The 25,762-nt window shown below is 42.6% G+C and overlaps 1 protein-coding gene across 1 annotated transcript in view; it reads left to right on the top strand.

The window, feature by feature from the left end:
* LOC141166626 (excitatory amino acid transporter 5-like) overlaps window positions 1–25,762 on the top strand; it is a 926,734-nt gene that overhangs the window by 757,890 nt on the left and 143,082 nt on the right. The window contains exon 9 of the mRNA XM_073653531.1: window positions 19,594–19,728. Within this exon, the coding sequence (XP_073509632.1) occupies window positions 19,594–19,728 (135 nt within the window). The remainder of the gene's footprint in view (window positions 1–19,593; window positions 19,729–25,762) is intronic.

Here is a 25,762-nt window from a genome sequence, read left to right as displayed (position 1 = left end):
TAATGTGATGTAGCCACATCTGATCGTGGACTTTATTAACACGTTCCCCCTGCATTGTCTCTCCCACACAGATGGAACCACCATTTTATCAAATACACCACATTAGTGGACTTACAAGTGAAAAAACATTTATCTCATATCTTTTTCCAGTGTGTGGATGTCTAAAATAGGGTCCTTTAGTTACGTTGCTACAGTGCATTGTGAAAGTATTTGGCCCCCTTGAACTTTTCTACCTTTTGCCACATTTCTGGCTTCAAACATAAAGATATAAAATTCTAATGTTTTGGGGAATAATCAACAACAAGTGGGACACAATCGTGAAGTGGAACGAAATTTATTGGATATTTTTAACTTTTTTAGCAAATTCAAAACTGAAAAGTGGGGCGTGCAATATTATTCGGCCCCTTTACTTTCAGTGCAGCAAACTCACTCCAAAAGTTCAGTGAGGATCTCTGAATGATCCAATGTTGTCCTAAATGACTGGTAATGATAAATAGAATCCACCTGTGTGTAATCAAGTCTCCGTATAAATGCATCTGCTCTATGATAGTCTCAGGGTTCTGTTTCTAGTGCAGAGAGCATCATGAAGACCAAGGAACACACCAGGCAGGTCCGAGATACTGTTGTGGCGAAGTTTAAAGCCGGATTCGGATACAAAAAGATTTCCCAAGTTTTAAACATCTCAAGGAGCACTGTGCAAGCGATCATATTGAAATGGAAGGAGTATCAGACCACTGCAAATCTACCAAGACCCAGCCATCCCTCTAAACTTTCATCTCGAACAAGGAGAAGACTGATCAGAGATGCAGCCAAAAGGCCCATGATCACTCTGGATGAACTGCAGAGATCTACAGCTGAGGTGGGAGAGTCTCTCCATAGGACAACAATCAGTCGTACACTGCACAAATATGGCCTTTATGGAAGAGTCGCAAGAAGAAAGGCATTTCTCAAAGATATCCATAAAAAGTCTCATTTGAAAATTGCCACAAGCCACCTGGGAGACACACCAGATATGTGGAATAAGGTGCTCTGATCAGATGAAACCAAAATCGAACTTTTTGGCCACAATGCAAAACTATACGTTTGGCGTAAAAGCAACACAGCTCATCACCCTCAAAACACCATCCCCACTGTCAAACATGGTGGTAGCAGCATCATGGTTTGGGCCTGCTTTTCTTCAGCAGGGACAGGGAAGATGGTTAAAATTGATGGGAAGATGAACGGAGCCAAACACAGGACCATTCTGGAAGAAAACCTGTTGGAGTCTGCAAAAGACCTGAGACTGGGACAGAGATTTATCTTCCAACAAGACAATGATCCCAAACATAAAGCAAAATCTACAATGGAATGGTTCAAAAATAAACGTATCCAGGTGTTAGAATGGCCAAGTCAAAGTCAAGACCTGAATCCAATCGAGAATCTGTGGTAAAAAGCTGAAAACTGCTGTTCACAAACGCCCTCCATCCAACCTCAATGAGCTCGAGCTGTTTTACAAGGAAGAATGGGCAAGAATTTCAGCCTCTCAATGTGCAAAACTGATAGAGACATACCCCAAGCAACTTGCAGCTGTAATCGCAGCAAAAGGTGGCGCTACAAAGTATTAACTCAAGGGGGCCGAATAATATTGCACGCCCCACTTTCCAGTTTTTAATTTGTTAAAAAAGTTTAAAATATCCAATAAATTTCGTTCCACTTCACGATTGTGTCCCACTTGTTGATTCTTCCCCAAAAAATTAGAATTTTATATCTTTATGTTTGAAGCCAGAAATGTGGCAAAAGGTAGAAAAGGTCAAGGGGGCCAAATACTTCCACAATGCACTGTACATTGGGCACAGCCTAAACACAGGTACGTTCCCTTATTCTTAACAGACAGAAAAGTTTGTCGGGGAATATGTACATCGCTCCCAACATCAGCATGTATTAATCTGCCTCTTATAAGTAATCGTTTATTGCATATGCTAGGGAGAGAATGAAATTCTGTTATGTCTGGATATGCTTTCTGAAGAATATGCCAGTGTTTCTGAATAATATCATCCACTTTAATATCCTTTATTTTAAAGAAAAAAAACATTCAGTATCGCAACTTAAATATCAAGTTTTAGAAGACGTGATTGCATCAAGGAGAGGTGGTAGCATTAAAAAGAGATTATTCCAGAGAGAAGCTTATTGGATTTTTACGTTGAATAGCTTATCCCCCAATGGCCTCAATAAAGACTATAACGTGGGTCATATTATTTGAGTTCCTGAAGGAACAGTTTATAAGACACATTCTCTTCTTCCTCTCTTTTTTTACAGACTTTTTACTGATTTTATACTGCACTGGACAGGAAGGTATTCACATGGATTAGTACAACATTGGATTGTGGGGTGTCTTTATATAATTATTATTGGATTCTAGAGAAGTGAGATTTTGAGCTTCATATGTAAGATGGGTGATTTATATGATCATTAAACATTGTGATGCAATGTTTATTTCTAGAATGGCTGCATTATTGTAGTTGTTCATGCTGAATGAATATGCCGATGTTTCGTTAGTGTGATGAAACCTGTTGCAATTCCCATTTGTTCATTGTTAATTGCATGACTGTATTCTCGAGGGATTAGAGATATATGGAGAGCATTTTATTATGAAGACTATAGGTAGCATAAGAATTTTCTGTTGGCGATGTTGAGATTTTTATTTCTTTGGGTGATATACACTGCTCAAAAAAATAAAGGGAACACTCAAATATCACATCCTAGATCTGAATGAATGAAATATTCTCATTGAATGAAATATTCTCATTGAATACTTTGTTCTGTACAAAGTTGAATGTGCCGACAACAAAATCACACAAAAATCAAGTATGGAAATCAAATTTATTAACCAATGGAGGCCTGGATTTGGAGTCACCCCCAAAATTAAAGTGGAAAAATACACTACAAGCTGATCCAACTTTGATGTAATGTCCTGAAAACAAGTCAAAATGAGGCTCAGTATTGTGTGTGGCCTCCACGTGCCTGTATGACCTCCCTACAACGCCTGGGCATGCTCCTTATGAGGTTGCGGATGGTCTCCTGTGGGATCTCCTTCCAGACCTGGACTAAAGCATCCGCCAACTCCTGGACAGTCTGTGGTGCAACGTGACGTTGGGTGGATGGAGCGAGACATGATGTCCCAGATGTGCTCAATCGGATTCAGGTCTGGGGAACGGGCAGGCCAGTCCGTAGCTTCAATGCCTTCATCTTGCAGGAACTGCTGACACACTCCAGCCACATGAGGTCTGGCACTGTCCTGCATTAGGAGGAATCCAGGGCCAACCGCACCAGCATATGGTCTCACAAGGGGTCTGAGGATCTCATCTCGGTACCTAATGGCAGTCAGGCTACCTCTGGCGAGCACATGGAGGGCTGTGCAGCCCTCCAAAGAAATGCCATCCCACGCCATTACTGACCCACTGCCAAACCGGTCATGCTGTAGATCACTCTCCACGGCGTCTCCAGACTCTGTCACGTCTGTCACATGTGCTCAGTGTGAACCGGCTTTGATTTGTGAAGAGCACAGGGGGCAGTGGCGACTTTGCCTCTCCTGGTGTTCTGTGGCAAATGCCCAGCGTCCAGCACGGTGTTGGGCTGTGAGCACAACCCCCATCTGTGGACCTTGGGCCCTCATACCACCCTCATGGAGTCAGTTTCTAACCGTTTGTGCAGACACATGCACATTTGTGGCCTGCTGGAGGTCATTTTGTAGGGCTCTGGCAGTGCTCCTCCTGTTTCTCCTTGCACAAAGGAGGAGGTAGCGGTCCTGCTGTTGGGTTGTTGCCCTCCTACGGCCCCCTCCACGTCTCCCAGTGTACTGGCCAGTCTCGCATTGATGTTCCATCCTGGATGAGCTGCACTACCTGAGCAACTTGTAGAGGGTTGTAGAGTCCGTCTCATGCTACCACGAGTGTGAAAGCACAACCAACATTCAAAAGTGACCAAAACATCAGCCAGAAAGCATTGGTACTGAGATGTGGTCTGTAGTCCCCACCTGCAGAACCACTCCTTTATTGAGGGAGTCTTGATAATTGCCAATAATTTCCATCTATTGTCTATTCCATTTGCACAACAGCATGTGAAATTGATTGTCAATCAGTGTTGCTTCCTAAGTGGACAGTTTGATTTCACAGAAGTTTGATTTACTTGGAGTTATATTCTGTTGTTTAAGTGTTCCCTTTATTTTTTGAGCAGTGTATTTATAATTCATTTTTTCATCATTTTGAGCATTGGAAAATATTAAAAATTAAAAATTTCTTAAAAAACAAAAGAAAAAATTGACAATTATCATGAATATATCTGTGAAGTAAATATGACTCTTATGAATTAATTATAAAACTCTGCTGTAATTAGACAGCATAGCATTAAGAAAAGCTAGCGTTTATTGTGGTAATCCCGATATATTAATTGTATATTTCGTTTTTTTCGTAGATATTTTTCATATATGTTTTCTATATGTTTTTTTGTATATATTTTTTTGTATGTACATTTATTTATATTTATGATAATTATGTGGTCTTTTGTAGTCTTTTTTATAATTGTGCTTTGTGATGTAATTTCCTTTTTTTTTCTATGTACAGGTATATGTCATGATTGAAAGTAATTGTTCACAATTGACAAAGCCTCTTGTGGAGCTGAAACATTTTGCTGATGGGAATAAATAATTAATTCTTCACACGTGAGTCCCGGGATCTTTTTCTACTGTGGTATGCAACCTCTCCACGTGCACCACTGAAACAGGACGATTAATGATGAACTGCCGACTATTACTTTTATCTTATATATACCAGACAAACTGTTAGTGAAGGTGCAGGAGGCGAGAAACAAATGAAAGAGGACGAGACGGAAGAGGTGATAGGCGCGCAACAGTGAGGAGATGAAGAGGATAATGATTCCCTCTCTGTTTTCTGTGGCTGGCGGGAGGGGACAGAGGAAGTAAGCTTGAATGTTATCCCGCCACCAACACACCATGGACTTGGACCTCATGGAAGCACCCGGCACATGAGCGCCTTCCTGCTGCATTATCTGCAACATGATCCTCGTATTGTTAGGATTAGAAATAGTGCTGAATACTGGGTAGCCACTCTATTAGATCCACGGTACAAGAGTACATTTTGCCAGATGCTTTCCCCCTGGAAAGGAATGCGCACATGCTGGAGTATCGAAACACACTTGTAGACAATTTAAAAGTGGTTTTCCCCAAGGCAGCAGTGAGACACACAGTGTGCATCACAGTTGTAGACTTCCAACCCTGGTAACGTCAATTTGTCAATGCAAAAACATTAGCAGCAGCAGTGTAAGTGGCAGAAGAAATTTCCCAGGCCTGTGCTCCACATGAAAATTAAAGTCCTAGAGTACTAGAAATCACCTAGTCACCAGGGCATTCTTCACCTTCTTTTCCCTCATCCATCTCAGGAGCGCATGATCTGATTTCAGCCTACCAGATAATACAGTATCTTAGAGTCTCAAATGCCCATTTGATGGCCAAGCACTCCTTGTCTACGATGGCATAGTTCTTTTCACAGGAGGAGACTTTCCTACTCAAGAATAGAACTGAATTTTCATCCCCATCTATTTCCTGGGACAACACGGCTCCCAAACCGACCTCAGAGGTGTCAGCCTGAACCACAAACTCCTTAGTGAAGTCAGACACTGCTAAGACGGGCTGTTTACATAGGGCGAGCTTCAACTCCTGGAATGCCATCTCCGCTTCAGGGGACCACTTGGGCATCGATGTCTTCTGGAATGTAACTGGGGCTTTCTGCAGACCGAACGGCATCCTGGTGTACTGAAAGCCTGAAAGCACTCATCAGGAGGAGAGAAGGCTGTCTTCTCCTTGGCACTTGGACAGGAGAATCTGCCAGTACCCTTTCTTTAGGTCCAGGGTGGTGATATATCTGGCTGACCCTAGCCTCTCAATGAGCTCATCAATGCGGGGCATCGTATACGTGACAAACTTTGACACCTCATTCAACTTCCTGTAGTCATTACAGAACCGCCATTCTCCATCTGGTTTCAGCACCAGGACAATGGGGCTGGTCCAGCCGCTCTTTGACTCCTCGATGACGCCCAGGCTCAATCGTCTTCTAACCTCTTTAGAGATCACCTCGCAACGGGCTTCAGGAATCCACTACAGCCTTTGATTCACCCTCACATGTGGCTCCGTCAAGATTTCATGCTCGACCACCTGCGTACAACCTGGCAGTTTTGAAAACAGGTCCCGGTTCTGCTTCTCCGTCAAGATTTCATGCTCGACCACCTGCGTACAACCTGGCAGCTCTGAAAACAGGTCCCGGTTCTGCTGAAGCAGTTCTCGGCATTGTTGCTTCTGGGCCGGTGATAGTTTCTCTGCCACTGTGACATCCTCGACTCGGGCTTTAGGATGGGCCCCCAGGAACATAGCTTCCACCGGCTCCCTGTCTCACCAAGGTTTGAGCAGGTTAATGTGGTACACCTGATACGGTTTTCTTCTTCCTGGTTGGTGGACCTTGTAGTTGACATCACTCAACTTTTCGACCACCTCATATGGCACTTGCCACTTGGCCAGGAATTTACTCTCCGCCATGGGGATCAACGCGAACACCCGGTCTCCAGGGCTAAACTCCCTCAGTCTCACTGACCGATTGTAGACCCTTGCCTGGGCCTCTTGTGATTGAAGGAGGCTCTCTCTTACAATCGGCAGCATCCTTACGATCTGGTTTTGCATCTGGGCCATATGCTTTATGATGCTCCGGTGGGGTATTACCTCGACTTCCCAGGTCTCCTTCACAATATCCAACAGTCCCTATGGGAGCCGTCCGTAAAGCAACTCAAAGGGTGAGAACCCGATAGAGGCCTATGGAACTTCCCTAATGGAGAATAGCAGGTAAGGGAGTAGGCAATCCCAGTCTCGTCCATCTTTCTCCATGACCTTTTTAAGCATGGACTTTAGAGTTTTGTTGAACCTCTCCACAGAGCAGAGCCTTACACAACTCCCTCATTACCTTCAACATGAAAGGAGCTCCATGGTCTGTCAGGATCTCCTTTGGCAGGTCCGTCCTTGAGAAGCTATGTACCAGCTCTTGGGCTATGCTCCTGGCAGAGGAGTTTCTTAATTGTACCGCCTCTGGGTACCGTGTTGCATAGTCAAGCACAACCAGTATGTATTGGGGACCCCTGGTGGACTTAACTAAGGACCCTATAAGGTCCATGGCAATTCGGTCAAATGGGACCTCTATAATAGGTAATGGAACCAGAGGACTCCGGAAGTGGGCACGGGAGCAGTTAGCTGACAAGTAGGGCATGCCCGGCAGAAATTAAAGGGAATCTGTCACCCTCTGGCACTTATCTGACCTCTAATATGGGCATACAGGTGATAGAAATGTAAATTTATACCTACCTGTATGCCTCATATTAGAGGTCTTGTTGCCGTGAAATGTCTTTTTATTCCTACAAGTTTCTGATGTGTTCCCGTCCCTGGGACTGGAAGAAATCCCTGCCTCCTGTGTGAATTAAAATGTTTTCCCCCTCCTCTGCATGTCACAGTGACTGGATTTGGCCGCTGCAGCTGCACATCACAGGACACTGTAACATGCAGGGGAGGGGGGATTCATTATAATTACCACAGGAGGCAGTGATTTCTTCCAGGGCCCAGCCTGCAACCATCAGAAACTTGATTGAATAAAAAGACATTTCATAGCAACAAGGCCTCTAATATGAGGCATACGGGTAGGTATAGATTTACATTTCTATCACCTGTATGCCCATATTAGAGGTAAGATAAGTCCCAGGGGGTGACAGATTCCCTTTAACAATGTTTTGGTGGCACCCAGACCACAAGATCCGCTCTTGGGTTTTGTCTACTCCCAGATGCCCCCCTAGGACACGCAAATGGGCCAAATCTAATACCCTATGTCTATAGGGACCCAGGACTAACAACTGCTCTATCACTTCCCCTCTTGGTTTAGTGACCCGATAAAGCAGCTCATCATGTAAGGTGAAATATGAGAACCTAGTGTCTGCCCCGGCTCTTGGGCAACCCCATTTATCACAATTACATCGTCAAATGCACCTTTCAATGTAAGATCCTACATTTGTGCCATACCAAAATTCCCCCCAGAAACTCCCAGTTCAGGAATCTCTTTTACATGGGTCCCCGTCTCATTGTCATCGCCAGCAAGGACACACAGGGGGAACTCATCCGCCTCTGGCTGTAATGGGGATTCTTCATGGACGAACTTCCGGTCTGAGTTAGTGAGCACCCGCGCTTTTCCCCACAAGTCCCAGAACAACTGGAAGTCCCACCTGATTATAACCGTGTAATAAGTCTCTGACTACCCCGAGCTCATGGGAGTCAGTACCACGGTTAATTTTTATAGTCACTTGGGCGACAGGGTAGTCCTTGGCGTCCCGTGGATACAGCGGACGCCCACGTGTTTCCCAGAGTTCAACTGGTGGGGGAGTGTGGCCCTTAACAGTATCCCAAAACTCCCCCAGTCCAAAAGTCTGACACCAGTACCCCATTTATTGTCACGGGACATGACTGTGGTTCCTTACCGGGAAGCACCGCCTCCTATGCTGAAGTCCATTTGTTCAGAGGACATCGGACAATGAGTGGCTATGTGTCCAGGACCGTGACACCTCCAGCAGATCAAGTCTTTCCCAGCAGCTTTTGGCAGACCCTCAGCGACCCCTTGGGACCTCGGACTCCCCCCAGTGGTGGCTCTAATACCCCACTTTTGGGATTCCGACTCCCTCTGGATTTCCCAGTATAGGGATACAGCACCTCCCGGCTTCCTTAGGGACCTCTCGACCACCTGGAACCTTTCTACCAGGTAATCTGCATTTCGGGGGTCTCCCTGCACAATCCAGTTCTGCACGGGCCTAGGGAACTCTATCTGCTGTTGCTGCTGTCTGAGCTGGTCTTCTTGGTGCTGCTGTTGTTGATGGATCTGTTGCAATAACTTGTCTCCTGCTGGGCTAGCACAAGATGCTTGACCAGGTCCTCCATGCTGTCTTCATTTCCTGGCTTATGGCCTTTACCCAGGACATGCGGTTTGTCCTCAGCTATTACACATGCCTCCTGGGGATCTTGTTCGCACTTCTACCGCCACCTGTAGTAGATCGCTCACTCAGCTGCACACGGAGGTAGACACAGGTACACTGTCTTTTTAAAACTTCTGGTTAGTTTATTGAAATGCAGCATAAACCAACCAAGTCCATAAAAGAAAACACGGCCTGTTGGGAAAAATAGGAAAACAAAGCAAAATGGAACCACAAAAGCACAGTCTTTGTGGTAGCAGGGATCCGCCTGCTCAGAGTTCAGCAACTCTACATGGATCAGGAAAAAACAAACACAAGCTCCTCTTTGGACCTAGCTTCTCCAGACACTGAACACTGAATGCCTCAGCAGGCCGAGTATTTAAACCCCTGACCACACCCTGAGGTGGAAATATGGTGAATGACCTCCCACCCTTTACAATGGTCATTCACAAAAACCACTCCCTTTTAAAATGGAGGTTTAACCCTCTCAGCAAAAAACATGCTGAAGCAAACTTCATGGTTTCAATTCACGGAACCTAATAGCCTCCGTGAAACATATCTTCCCTCTATCAACTTGCCAGTGACTTTGTCACACTGGGAAGGAGGTTGGTGTCCGCTGCATTCATGTGGATGCTAAAGACTATCCGTTGGTCAGAGCGGTCATTGAGTCGGCCCGTATTGCTGAGCTAGGGGTGACCGGGGAAAATTTTGGGTGCACCCAACATAGGGACCTAACTAAAAGAGGCGCTCAGTAATGTAACCGTTATAAACAGCATAGCGCACAAGCCAGGGGCTGACACTAGGTTTATCTATTTTATAATGAGTGAAAACTTATTGTACCAGGTTACCAAGGTGTGAGGAAATAGTGGAGCAATTGTTGGTACCAGGACTCTTTAGACCAAGGGTCTCAAACACACGGCCCCTGAGGCTGCTTAATGCGGCCCACAGGCACCAGAACTCCCTTAATGATTGAGGCCTGGTCCTGAGGGCCGCTGAAGTCCATGATTCTTTTCAGTTGAATGTTCTACAAGTTAGGGACCAGCATGGGCCATTACTACAAGATGGGGACCAGGATGAACCATGACTACAAGATGGGGACTAGGATGTGCACATTACTACAAGATGGGGATCAGGATGAGCACATTACTACAAGATGGGGACATTACTACAAAATTTAATATGACTGTGAAGTGGTTTTAATCAGTGCAGGAGAACATGAAATCAGGCACCACGGTCTTCTGGCCCTTCTCAGTCGTGGTAAACCCATGACAGAAACACCCCTTCTTAGAGGGATCTTCGAAATCTCAGAGCTGGGTTTATTAGGGTGTGTAGCCTGAAAGAATCAGATCAACCTGACTGCATGGGCATCAGATGCTGGAACCCACATTCTCTCTTCAGGACCATAACCCTTGTAGTGAAACATATACTGAAGAGACCGACGAACCAAGAGAGAATCAACGATCTTGGCTATCTGAAATTCCAAATTCCCATCAACAATGACCAAAGATGGAAGTGGTGGTGATGGTTCAGAGGACGCAACGTACTTTTTGAATAGAGATTGGTGAAACACATTATGAATCCTAAAAGAAGTTGGCAAAGCAAGGAGGAATGCTACAGGATTGACGACGGCCACAATCTTATAAGGACTAATGAACCCGATGAACCGATGGATCCAGTTTCCAAGAAGGAACCTTCAACTTAATGTTCCTCAAGGACAACCATACCAAATCATCAACACATAGGTCCAGACCCACCAAATGTCTCCGATCAGCCACACTCTTATACTTGGACCCTATCTTCTTCAGATTATTAAGAATCCCTTGCCACACAGAAGTAATAGATGATGAAAACCGTTCCACTTCAGGTATTCCTGAAGAACGATTCCAATTAATAGAGCTGAACTGAGCATGAAACCCGTAGGCCCCAAAGAATGAGGACTTAACAGTAGACTCATGACAACGGTTATTTACCATTATTCAGCTAGAGGTAAGTAAGTAACCCAATCCTACTGATTCTCAGACATAAAACACCTAAGCTAAGTTTCAAGATTCTGGTTAACACATTCAGTTTGCCCATTAATCCCACGTAATTTCACGATTTCTTTGATGAAAATTTGTGTCAAGGTCTTGGTGTTGGATCGTGGATAGCGCGATGAAATGAGACATCTTGTTGAACCTATCCACCACCACGAAAATAACATTACTACCTCCAGATACAAGTAAATCAGTGATGAAATCTACAGATAAAAGAGTCCAGGATCCACTGGGAGTCCCCAATGGTTGAAGAGACCCAGACAAATGAGTATGAGAGGTCTTTGAAAGCGCACAAACACAACAGGCAGCTACGTAATCCTGAACATCTTGGTGCACCCCAGACCACCCAAAACACAGAGTAAGGATATCTGTGGTGGATTTACCTCCAAGATGTTCGGCCAAGACTGAATCATGATGTTTACTTAGAACTTTTAGACGAAGATTCACAGGTACGAACAGTTTACCTAATGGACAGGCAGCAGGGGCGTCACCCTGAGCCTCTACAACCTCCTTCTCAAAATCAGATTAGTCAAGATCAGAACCTGCATCAGAACATACATATACAGTTATATGAAAAAGTTTGGGCACCCCTATTAATCTTAAGCTTAATGTTTTATCAAAATTGGTGTTTTTGCAACAGCTATTTCAGTTTGATATATGTAATAACTGTTGGACACAGTAATGTTTCTGCCTTGAAATGAGGTTTATTGTACTAACAGAAAATGTGCAATCTGCATTCAAACAAAATTTGACAGGTGCATAAGTATGGGCACCTCACCAGAAAAGTGACATTAATATTTAGTAGATCCTCCTTTTACAAAAATAACAGCCTCTAGTCGCTTCCTGTAGCTTTTAATGAGTTCCTGGATCCTGGATGAAGGTATTTTTGACCATTCCTCTTTACAAAACAATTCCAGTTCAGTTAAGTTTGATGGTCGCCGAGCATGGACAGCCCTCTTCAAATGATCCCACAGATGTTCAATGATATTCAGGTCTGGGGACTGGGATGGCCATTCCAGAACATTGTAATAGTTCCTCTGCATGAATGCCTGAGTAGATTTGGAGCGGTGTTTTGGATCATTGTCTTGCTGAAAGATCCATCCCCTGCGTAACTTCAACTTTTTCACTGATTCTTGAACATTATTGTCAAGAATCTGCTGATACTGAGTGGAATCCATGCGTCCCTCAACTTTAACAAGATTCTCGGTGCCGGCATTGGCCACACAGCCCCAAAGCATGATGGAACCTCCACCAAATTTTACTGTGGGTAGCAAGTGTTTTTCTTGGAATGCTGTGTTTTTTTGCCGCCATGCATAACGCCTTTTTGTATGACCAAACAACTCAATCTTGGTTTCGTCAGTCCACAGGACCTTCTTCCAAAAAGAAATTGGCTTCTCCAAATGTGCTTTTGCATACCTCAGCCGACTGTTTGTGGCGTGCTTGCAGAAACGGCTTCTTTCGCATCACTCTCCCATACAGCTTCTCCTTGTGCAAAGTGCGTTGTATAGTTGACCGATGCACAGTGACACCATCTGCAGCAAGTTGATTCTGCAGCTCTCTGGAGGTGGTCTGAGGATTGTCCTTGACTGATCTCACCATTCTTCTTCTCTGCCTTTCTGATGTTTTTCTTGGCCTGCCACTTCTGGCCTTAACAAGAACTGTCCCTGTGTTCTTCCATTTCCTTACTATGTTCCTCACAGTGGAAACTGACAGGTTAAATCTCTGAGACAGCTTTTTGTATCCTTCCCCTGAACAACTATGTTGAATAATCTTTGTTTTCAGATCATTTGACAGCTGTTTTGAGGAGCCCATGAAGCCACTCTTCAGAGGAGATTCAACCAGGAGAACAACTTGCAAGTGGCCACTTTAAGTAGCTTTTCTCATGATTGCATACACCTGGCTATGAAGTTCAAAGCTCAATGAGGTTACAAAACCAAAAAAAGTGCTTTAGTAAGTCAGTAAAAAGTAGGTAGGAGTATTTAAAACAAGAAAATGATAAGGGTGCCCATACTTATGCACCTGTCAAATTTTGTTTGAATGCAGATTGCACATTTTCTGTTAGCACAATAAACCTCATTTCAAGGCAGAAACATTACCGTGTCCAACAGTTATTACATATATCAAACTGAAATAGCTGTTGCAAAAACACCAATTTTGATAAAACATTAAGCTTAAGATTAATAGGGGTGCCCAAACTTTTTCATATAACTGTAGGAACCGATTCACAATTATCTCTACCCCCAGGAAAACAATGAGATAAGGCATCTGCCAAAATGTTCTTATTCACTGACCTATATGTAGCAGAAAAGATTAATCTAGTGAAGAACAATGACAATCTTGCCTGTATAGGTGTCAGACACTTAGCAGATTCTAAATATAACATTTTTTTTTATAATCAATGATTATCATAACCGTATGAACTGCCCCCTCCAGAAAATGTCGTCACTCTTCAAATATCCACTTAATTACCAAGAGTTCCCTATTACTAAATTCGTAGTTTTTCTCAGCGGATGACAGTTTCTTAGTAAATGGCGTTTGTGTGCATATTTTTCTAGGAGATGCACCCTGAGACAATACAGCCCCCACCACCACTTCAGACGTGTCAACTTTTACTATAAATGGTTGATTGACATTAGGCTGTATAAGAATCAGTGCAGATGCAAAACATTTTTTCAAGGTATCAAAAGCCTCCCTGGCCGGACTGGAACATTTGGAAATGTTCGTTCCTTTCCTGGTCATATCTTTCAGAGGATTGCCCAATACTGAAAAGTTTTTGATGAAGTTACGGTAGTTGTTGGCGAAACCCAAAATCCTTTGTAAAGCCTTTAAGTCATTAAGACGATCCCAATCCAGTACCGCCCAGAATTTTGCCAGATCCATGTGAAAACCAGTGAACGATAATAAATAACGTAAAAAAGGGATCTCCTGAACCGAGAACATACATTTCTCTGGTTTGCCAAATAATTTATTGTCTGAGTATCTGTAGGGCCTACCTGACCAATATGTTTTCTAGATGCACAACAAATCTACCTGCCAGGTGATTACAAATGTCATTAACAAAATGTTGAAAGACGTCGGGAGTATTAGTCAACCCAAATAGCATCACAAGGTTTTCATAGTGACCCTCAGGTGTATTGAAGGCTGTCTTTCACTCATCCCCCTCCTTAATGCGAATGAGATTTTAAGCCCCCTTGAGATCTAGTTTAGAAAATTATTTGGATCCTACAATCTTATTAAAGAGGTCCAAGATGAGAAGGGATAGGATATGGATTCTGAAAATTACGGGGGGCCCGTACACATTTTTCTTTATTTATTAACAAGATCAGTAAGGTTCTTGTACAAGAACAGTAAGGTTACCTGCGTTTAAGCCACCAGGTCTCACGGTAGCTCGGTAGTGGCGGACTCACAGGCATTCATCAGTCCGGCACTGGCGCTTGCAAAGCAAGAGATACAATTGCTATAATGTGACCCTACTTTTCTTGTTAATGAATAAAAAAAAAAATTGAAAAACCCTTGGGTGTCCCCCATAATTTTCAGAATCAGCAGAGAGAAAGCTGACTGCTGGAGGCTGATGTTAATAATCTAGGAAAGGGAACAATACCCTTAAAGGTTCTCAGGCTATTAGTAGCAGCTCATAGCTATTTGTTTAGCCTTTACTGGCATAGGGTCCCCCCCTATATTTCCTAACCAACAAAGGCTAAACAGACAGCTGTGGGCTGATATTAATAGCCTAGAAAGGGGCCATGGATATTGGCCCCATCCCAGACTAAAAACATCATCCCACAGCTGCCCCAGAAATGGCACATCCATTAGATGTGCAATTTCTGGTGCTTGGCCTTGCTATTTCCATTTTCCCTGGTGCGGTGGCAAGTAGGGTAATAGTATTGGGGTTGATGTCCTCTTTGTATTGTTAGCTGACATCAAGACCAGGGGTTAGTAATGGAGAAGCATCTATAAGATGCCCCCATTACTAACCTCATAATCAGACTGTAATAAAGACACAACAAGAATAAAGTCCTTTAATTGAAATAATGACACTGACTCATTTATTTGAAATAAAAAAGCAAACTCATATTTATTTAAATAATTAAATAATGGCGTTGGACTGCTCTCTTCTTGATAACCAGCCATGATAAAGATGACAGCTGGGGGCTGCAGCCTGCAGCTGTCGGTCCTTCTTGCTCTGGTTATCAAAAATAGAGGGACCGCACGTAAATTTTTTATTATTTATTTATTACACAGATGCCGGTTGATGAATACTCCCATCATCGCACGCCTGCAGTCGCGGCTATCAGCGACAGCAGGTGTACGATGAGAGTAGAACTGGTGGTAAACTTTTTACCACCGGTCACAGCTGCTTGCTCATCTACATAAATTGTAGGAAAAATGCCAGCTCACTAGACGTGAAGCATTCAAGAAAGAGTAGAAGGGTATTCCAGCTCTGTTAAAAGTTTTCTTTATTCACAATTCCATTAAAAATTTATATATTCCAGGGGAGGACAGGGAAAGGGATGGGCAAATATTGCAACGCATTTTAGACGCAGTTCCAGCGTCTTTTATCAAAGCTAGTATAAAAAAAGCAAATGAGCACTTAAATGCATGCCTGATGAAAAACAGGTGGTTCGGTAAGTCATGTGATTTATGACCACCTTCACCAAATTTACATACAGAAAGTTAACCTAGCATTTGCCAAAACACATAGAATAACAGAAAATCAAGTTAAAAACAACATGTGATGCATAAAATCAAAGAAGGAAAGTTTTCTATCCAAGAATAATTAATAATGGTACATAAATTCCTTGCACATGTTAAGGCCCTTGGGTGCATAGGTGCCTAGATTATGGATCCAGAAGGCTTTCCTAGTGTGTAATCGCCTACTGTGGTCTCCACCATGGGACGATTTTTTAACTTTCTCCAAGTCAAAAGACCTGTAATCTTGCAGTTTGTCTCTGATGGTTAGTTATAAACTGGTTAGATGCATGTGATATATTATAGTTTGTATTGTTGGTACTAATAATATCTGTTATGTGCTCAGAAATTCGCACTTTTAACTTACGTGCTGTGCAACCTACCATATATACGAGGATGTTTTATGACATGCAGTACATTTAATCCCATAATACGACATCTTGAGAGTTGCAATCAATAAAGTTCTTTCTGTTGTAACTAGAGGATCGATCAAAATTGCAAAACGTCTTAGTGACAAGAGCATATGTTCAGAACTTTATTAATTGCAACTCTGTCCCTGTCTCCCCCTGGGATATATCAATTTTTAGTGGAATTGTGAATAAAGAAAACTTTCAACTGAGCTGGAATACCCTTCTATTCTTTCTTGAATGCTGGCTCATCTGACAGGCTTCGGGCTGCCAAACCTGAACGGTAACTCGGAATTCCTGGAGAAGTCCATGTTTGGGGTCCGTGCCTGAACACTAGGTGTTTGGTACAGATCCCAAACTAAACTGTTCGGGTTCGCCCATCTCTAGTGCTGACTTAAGAAAAGACCAGTCAAACTTCTGAGTGCCCTGTTTTTCTGAATAACAATATACAGGTGCATCTCACTAAATTAGAATATCATCAAAAAGTTAATTTATTTCAGTTCTTCAATACAAAAAGTGAAACTCATATTATATAGAGTCATTACAAACAGAATGATCTATTTCAAGTGTTTATTTCTGTTAATGTTAATGATTATGGCTTACAGCCAATGAAAACACAAAAGTCATTATCTCAGTAAATTAAAATAATTAACAAAAAACACCTGCAAAGGCTTCTTAAGCATTTAAAAAGGTCCCTTAGTCGGTTTCAGTAGGCTCCACAATCATGAGGAAGACTGCTGACTTGACAGATGTCCAGAAGGCAGTCATTCACACACTCCACAAGGTCCCATAGTTCCAATTTTCATTTGGAAATCAAGGTCCCAGAGTCTGGAGGAAGAGTGGAGAGGCACACAATCCAAGCTGCTTGAGGTCTAGTGTGAAGTTTTCACAATCAGTGATGGTTTGGGGAGCCATGTCATCTGCTGGTGTAGGTCCACTGTGTTTTATCAAGAGCAAAGTCAGTGCTGCCGTTTACCAGGAAATTTTAGAGCACTTCATGCTTCCCTCTGCCGACAAGCTTTATGGAGATGGAAATTTCATTCTCCAGCAGGACTTGGCACCTGTCCACACTGTCAAAAGTACCAATACCTGGTTTAAAAACAACAGTATCACTGTGCTTGATTGGCCAGCAAACTCGCCTGACCTTAACCCTATAGAGAATCTATGGGGTATTGTCAAGAGGAAGATGAGAGACACCAGACCCAACAATGCAGACCAGCTGAAGGCTGCTATCAAAGCAAACCTGGGCTTCCTTAACACTTCAGCAGTGCCACAGGCTGATCGCCTCCATGCCACGCCGCATTGATGCAGTAATTGATGCAAAAGGAGGCCCGACCAAGTATTAAGTACATTTACTGAACATACATTTCAGTAGGCCAACATTTCGGATTTTAAAAACATTTTTCAAGCTGTTGTTATAGAGTATTCTAATTTACTGAGATAATGACTTTTGTGTTTTCATTGGCAGTAAGCCATAATCATCAACATTAACAGAAATAAACACGTGAAATAGATCACTCTGTTTGTAATTACTTATAATATATGAGTTTCACTTTTTGTATTGAAGAACTGAAATAAATTAACTTTTTGATGATATTCTAATTTAGTGAGATGCACCTATAAGAAGATCCAGGTCACAGCGGAGGAGCTTCCTAATGCTCATGCTCACAGACACCTGTGCTAACATTCTAGGACAGGTTTATCTCAGTGTAAGGCCGATTTCACACGTCTGTATATTTTCGTGACCGGAAAAAACGGTACCAGAGAAATCTGTGACCGCGTGTCCATGTGTGGCAACCGTGTGCCGCCTGTTAGCCACATCAGGATCACACGAGCCAGTGCCTGGGAGTCAGCGCTACAGTTAGCGCTGTTCCCAAGTGCCGGGTGCTGAACACTGCCCTCATCATGGTTTCCTGTCTGCGCTGCGATTTAATAAAATTAAAATAATAAAATCCATATACTCACCTGTTCTAGGTGTCCCACGCTGTAATCCTCTGACCCCTGATGCCGACGAGCTGGGGATAATGAGTGGTTCCGGAGCTGAGCTCAGGAGCAGTGTCCTGTCACTCATTGAGCACAGCTTCGGAGCCACTCATTCTCCCCAGTTCGTCGGGGTCAGTGGTCTGAGGATTACAGCAGGGGACACCTAGGACAGGTGATTATAAGGATTTTATTTTTTTTTATCTTATTTTCACACAGGGACACTGCGAGAGCAGACTACCACTACCCTCATCATTGTCCCTGCTGGTGCTGATCACAACGCTGGCAGGGAACCATGATGATTGCAGTATTCAACACCCGATGCTTGGGAACAGCTCCAACAGTACACTGATTCCCAGGTGCCAGTACGTGTCACACTAATGACACACGGATGTCATCCGTGTGTGTTCATGGTGAGACAGTTTTGTGGACCATGCATCCTCAAAAAAACGGACATGTCAGTGTGTAAAACACACCGACACATGGTCCGTGGAAACACACTGACATGTGCGCAGACCCACAGATTTGAATGGGTCTGCGTGTCAGTGTCTCCAGTACGTGCAAAACTGTCACCACACATACTGAAAACACGGAAGTGTGAAAGAGCCCTAACAGATTGGCTGCCATTTTAATTCTATAGAGATTACTTCCCTAGACAAAATGAGTGTGATTGGCTAATTAAATGTATTTAGAAATTTATTTACAATTGGATTTCCTTTAGTTATTTATTTTTTTCTATTTCCAGAGAACCCCTTTAAACTAAAATTACATAAGATTACATGTTCTGCTCTGCTGATTAAAGTTATGCATATTTAATGTGTAAGATTGAATGCATACATAAGTTCATCACATTAATCAAGCTCAAATATAACAAAACCTTAAAAATGGTAAAATTAAAATGTTCTTATTTTAAGAGAAAAAATTCTTACAGCATAAACATACCTCCTAACGTGGAAAAACTGAGAAGAGGAATACATTCTAATATGATGCCCCTATAGACACACACATTTCACACATTTAACACTTTCCTGTCACATCCCTGCTTAGTCTTCCTGGGTAACTGGGTGACTCTGCAGGTCCTGCCTTCAAGTTATATAACATTTTTGAAGATCCTTGAAGGCCTTTCCAGCTCTATCTAGACAGGGTGGTGAAGCAAGGACTTGTTGGTTCTTTGCTGCACCATTATGTTCAACTGTATTTACGTGATGAGGACACAGATGCCGTTGAAATCAAGACAGCTGCCCAAATATGGGACTGTCTCGCTGGAACCGGAACAGTTGGGAGGTATGGAATAAATCCTTGAATCAGTGGCCTATTTTCAGCAATCTAAAATTACAGTAAACCCATGGTGATGATAAATATATGTAATTGTTTAGGAATTTTGATTCTCTATTGCTGATTATTTTATTTATGCATAATTGACTAATGCACACAATATTTTACAGCATAACAGCTACAGCAGCAAGCATTGGGGCTGCAGGAATACCACAGTCTGGACTGGTCACCATGGTGATTGTGCTGACATCAGTTGGACTACCTACTGATGACATAACACTGATCGTTGCTGTTGATTGGGCATTGTAAGTTATTCTCATAAGATGATGATCAAAGATTGCATTTAGTAATAGTTAAACCCTCATCTTTCATCATGAATCCCTTTCTGCCAAAGCTAGTTTTGACTTTCCTGGCATCTTCGAAATTTGTCATTTGTCACTTAATGTATTAGTAACTTTGGAAAGTTTTTCCAGTCAAAGTGATTCTGAGACTGTTTTTTCATAACACATTGTCTTTTATGTAAATGGTAATTTAGGTTGATCAGATTTGTGTTTATTTATGAAAATATATGTAATTTGCAAAAGATGTAGAAAAATCATCAATCTTCAAGCTTTGAATTTTTATGCCCTTCACCCAGATAGTCATACCACACAAAATAGTTAAGAAAAACATGTATTATATGTCTACTTTTCTCTGCATCATTTCTCAATTCTACTTTTATTTTCTTAGGATTTCAGAAGGCTTAAATGTTTACCAGCAATGTTTCAAATTTTCTATTTAAAAACCTATTTTTCTAGGGATCCGTTTCACTTTTGAAGTGACTTTAATTGGTCTAAATTTCAGAAAACCCCCAAACAAAACCTCCAAGTTTTGAGAATTGACTTTGGCATCTAGAGTGTTAAATGGGGAAAATAAGTATTTGATGCACTGACGATTTTGCAAGTTTTCCCACCTACAAAGAATGGAGAGGTCAGTAATTTTTATCGTAGGTACACTTCGACTGTGAAAGACAGAATCTTAAAAAAAATCCAGAAAATCACAATGTATGATTTTTAAATAATTAAATTGCATTTTTTTGCATGAATTACCGTATATTCCGGCGTATAAGACGACCTGGTGTATAAGACGACCCCCCTACTTTCCTGTTAAAATATAGAGTTTAGGATATATTCACCGTATAAGACTACCCCTTTTCCAACGCATACCAAACACCGGTAAAAATTTAAAAAAAACAGATTTGAATTTAACATGGTCCTTTTTTAATTTAAATTCTTATGACATGCAGGTATATAGCAGGAAAACTGTCACTCATAAACATATTAAAATAGGGGGGACCCCACGTCATTTTTTGGGGGGGTCCCCCATTCTAATAGCTAGTAAAGGCTATGTATTCAGCTGGGGGCTGATATTAGTAGCCTGGGAAGCTCCGTGGGTATTACCCCCTTCCGAGGCTTCAAACATCTGCCCCAGCTGTCTGCTTAACCTCCGCTAGAGACTATAATGATGGTGGATCCCACGCCAATTTTCTTTTTAAAAAATCCTTTATTTTAACACTAAATGACAATTGAGGGGTTAATAAAGATGCAGTCCCTAAATTATTAATTTTGTAATTAATTTTTCCCAAAAATGTTGACGTGGGGCTTCGCCATTTTTTTGTGTCCAGCCAGGTACAGCAGGCAGGAACGGGCTGCCCCCAACCACCAGCTGCCTATTTGTACCTGGCCGGACACAACAATATAGGGAAGCCCTTTTTTTTTTAATTATTTCATTAAATAATTTAAAAAAAAAATACGTGGGGCTTCGCCCTATTTTTGTGTCCAGCCAGGTACAACTAGGCAGCTGGGGGCTGGAATCTGCAGCGCAGGGAGGCCCAAGCTTTCTGGGCCCCCCCCGCTGCAAATTGCAGTCCGCAGCCACCCCGGAAAATGGCGCGTTCATAGAAGCGCCATCTTCTGGCGCTGTACCCAACTCATCCAGGGCCCTGGTGCGGTGGCTCACTGGGTAATAAAGGGGTTAGGGCCAGCTTGGCATTATCAGCTGGCCCTAAGCCCGAAATTCATGGGGTCACGCCAATATTAGACATGACCACCATGAATTTCTAGTAAAGTAATTAAAAAAAACATAACACCCAGAATAAAGTCCTTTAATTGAAATAAAGACACAATTTTTTAATGTTCTAAATTAAACCATACTTACAGTCACGCCCATTCCAGCTGAAGCCAACGATCTCCTGCAATAAAAGTAAAATAATAAAGCAACCTCATCCTTACCTCTCCATGGTTCCCAGGACTGGTCCAGCTCTGCTACATTCACATGACAGGCTGCACCGCAGCAGAACGCTGCCGTTCAGCTTGCCATGCGGCAGACACTGAGAAGCGCAGGCATGCTTGTGCTCCTCAGTGTCTGACTGTGACGGCATCCAGATGAGCCAAGATCATGTCCAATGAACTCGGCTCACCTCATGCACGTCACTGACAGCGTGGGAAAATTCTCCTGCTCCCCGCATGCGCAGTAGAAGTTTACCACGCTGTCAGTGACGGACGTCCAGGAGGTGAGCTGAGTTCATTGTCGGCTCATCTGGATGCCGTCACAGCCTGACACTGAGGAGCGCAAGCATGCCTGCGCTTCTCAGTGTCTGCGGGATGACAGGCTGGATGGCAGCGTTCTGCTGCGGTCCAGCCTGTCATCTCGATGTAGCAGAGCTGAAGCTGTCGTGGGAACCATGGAAAGGTAAGGATGAGGTTGCTTTATTATTTTACTTTTATTGCAGGAGATCGTTGGCTTCAGCTGGAATGGGCGTGATGGTAAGTATGGTTTAATTTAGAACAATAAAGAATTGTGTGTTTATTTCAATTAAAGGACTTTATTCTGGGTGTTTGTGTTTTTTTTTACTCTGACTATGGGGTTAGTAATGGGGGTGTCTTATAGACGCCTCTCCATTACTAACCTGGGCTTGATGTCAGCTGGCATTATAAGCTGACATCAACCCCAGCCCTATTACCCCACTGCCACCGCTACAGGGCAGTGGGAAGAGCGAGGCTAAGTGCCAGATTTGGCGCATCCTATGGATGCGCCATTTCTGGGGTGGCTGACGGCTGGTGTTTCTAGCCTGGGAGGGGGCCAATATTCATGGCACCCTTCCTGGGCTATTAATATCAGCCTCTAGCTGTCTGCCTAGCCTTTGCTAGCTATTAAAATAGGGGGGACCGCACGTCATTTTTTTGGGATCCCCCATTTTAATAGCTAGTAAAGGCTAGGTATTCAGCTGGGGGCTGATATTAGTAGCCTGGGAAGCTCCGTGGGTATTACCCCCTTCCCAGGCTTCAAACATCTGCCCCAGCTGTCTGCTTAACCTCCGCTAGAGACTAAAATTAAGGGGAACCCCACGCCAATTTTTTTTTTAATAAATCCGTTATTTTAACACTAGATGACAAGTACAGTAACCAACACTGTCACTGTACTTCATATATATGTGACTGACATGTTTCTATCTATCTAATCTATGTGTGATGCTCTATCTTTCTGTTATAAATTGTCGGGTACAGATGCTGAATTGCCGGCCGGCTTTTTTAAAGAGACGGTGCATGAAAACACTATTATTTGTTTTAATAAATCCTTTACACTAAATGACAAGTACAGTAAGCAACACTGTCACTGTACTTCATATATATGTGACTGACATGTTTCTATCTATCTAATCTATGTGTGATGCTCTATTCTTTCTATTCTAAATTGTCGGGTGCCGGCTTATGCCGCTGCTGAATTGCCGGCTTTTCATATATTGTCACAGAAGCGATGCGAATTTCCCAGCTCCGGACACAGCGCAGCGCTTCTGTGACAAGTGAAAGCTGTCGGCACAGAAGCCCTGCGCTGTGTCCGGAGCTGGGAATACGCAGCGATGTGTCAGTTTCAGCACAGAAGCGCTGACTGTCTGGACCTACCGCCGCCGTATTTTAACTCCCTCCACCTTATATTAACTCCGACATGGCAGGGATACGGCCACGGCAGCTTATTAACACCCCCAGAGTATCCCCGCATGTCAATTTCTGAAAGTTCAAAAGCATTACCGGCGTATAAGACGACCCCAGACTAGACAGAAGATTTTTCAGTCTTCAAAAGTCGTCTTATACGCCGGAATATACGGTATGTATTTGATCACCTACCGACTACCAAGAATTCTTGCTCACACAGACCCGTTAGTTTTTCTTTAAGAAGCCCTCCTACTCTGCACTCATTACCTGTATAAAAGACATCTGTCCACACACCCAATCAATCACACTTCAACCTCTCCATCATGGCCAAGATCAAAGAGCTGTCTAAGGACACAAGAGACTAAATTGTAGACCCGCACAAGGCTTGGTTGGGCTACAGGACAATAGGCAAGAGAACAATATCAATAGAACAGAGTACATCATCAATATGGTAAAGATGGGACCCTACGCCATGTAGTATATGGGCCCAGATAGTAGTCTGGACACTTCTTATCTTCTTCTTAAATGTAACAAGATTTATTGAGATAATAAAAAATGGCATACACATAAATAGACAAAGATAAAGATATAGTAAATAGCAAGACTCAGGTGCATAGGGACATGCTTACCCACTAAAATTCATGGGTGGAAGAAAAAAACTTGGAAATAAACCCCATGTAAAGTGCCAGTGCCTAACTAGATAATAGTATCCCTCTTATGCATCCTAACTCATCAACCAATGGAGCCAAAGTAAAGGTAAATTGCCCATGTGCTAGAAAAATCATACTGGCATCACAAAATAAGTATAAGATAATATTAGTTAGCAGATGCAAACCATAGAGAGAATCAGTATATCCAAGTTTAATTAGCTCTTACCCATATTACCCACGTAAAGTAGCACATCACCAGACCCAATATGCATTTCGCGTGGGCTTCCTCTGGGGGCTGTTCAACACACTACATTACTAACACAGTATGCCATCATGGATTAAAATCCTGCAGGGAACGCAAGGACCCCCTTCTCATGCCAGCACATGTCCAGGCCCATTTGAAGTTCACCAATGATCATCTGGATGATCCAGAGGAGGAATGGGAGCGGGTCATGTGGTCCGATGAGACCAAAATAGAACTTTTTGGTATCAACTCCACTAGCCATGTTTGGAGGAAGAAGAAGAACGAGTACAACCCCAAGAACACTATCTCAACCATGAAGCATGGTGGGGGAAACATCATACTTTGGGGGTGCTTTTCTGCATAGGAAACAGTACGAATGCACCATATTGAAGGGAGGATGGATCTGGTCATGTATCGCAAAATTGTGGCCAACAACCTCCTTCCTTCAGTAAGAGCTTTGAAAATGGGTCGTGGCTGGGCCTTTTAGCATGACAATGACCCAAAACACACAGTCAGGACAACTAAGGAGTGGCTCTGTAAGAAGCATTTCAAGGTCCTGGAGTGGCCCAGCCAGTCTCCAGACCTGAACCCAATAGAAAATCTTTGGAGGGAGCTGAAACTCAATGTTGCCCAGCGACAGCCCTGAAACCTGAAAGATCTGTTGAAGATCTGTATTTAGGAGTGGGCCAAAATCTCTGCTGCAGTGTGTACAAACTTGGTCAAGAGCTACAGGAAATGTCTGACCTCTGTAATTCCAAACAAAGGTTTCTGTACCGAATATTAAGTTCTGTTTTTCTATTGTATTCATACTTATTTCCTGCAATTAAATGCAAATTAATTAGGTAGAAATCATACAATATGATTTTCTGGATTTTTTTTAAGATTCTGTCTCTCACAGGTGAAGTGTAACTACAATAAAAATGATAGACCTCTCCATTCTTTGTAGGTGGGAAAACTTGCAAAATCGGCAGTGTACCAAATACTTTTTTCCCCCAATATAGATGCTAGCAATATAAAGCTGAAACCCACTGCTGAGGGAACAAATTCAGTACCTGAGCCGACTCCATCCCTGCGTAGTACATACAGGGTGATTGTTGAAAAGGATAAAATACTAAATTATTTTATGTAAGAAAAACAATTACTATGCATAATATCAGTATTGAATGACAAGGATACTGCCCAATAATAATATTAATAAATATTATTACTGTCAAAACCAATGTCATGTTAAAGGAATACAGCACAATAACTACAGTTATATGAAAAAGTTTGGGCACCCCTATTAATCTTAAGCTTAATGTTTTATCAAAATTGGTGTTTTTGCAACAGCTATTTCAGTTTGATATATGTAATAACTGTTGGACACAGTAATGTTTCTGCCTTGAAATGAGGTTTATTGTACTAACAGAAAATGTGCAATCTGCATTCAAACAAAATTTGAGAGGTGCATAAGTATGGGCACCTCACCAGAAAA

Source organism: Phyllobates terribilis, unplaced genomic scaffold, assembly GCF_046119375.1.
Source record: "Phyllobates terribilis strain yellow unplaced genomic scaffold, ASM4611937v1 Scaffold_1__5_contigs__length_1240528914, whole genome shotgun sequence".
Taxonomy (NCBI): Eukaryota; Metazoa; Chordata; class Amphibia; order Anura; family Dendrobatidae; genus Phyllobates; species Phyllobates terribilis.
This window is presented reverse-complemented; position numbering and strand designations above follow the sequence as displayed.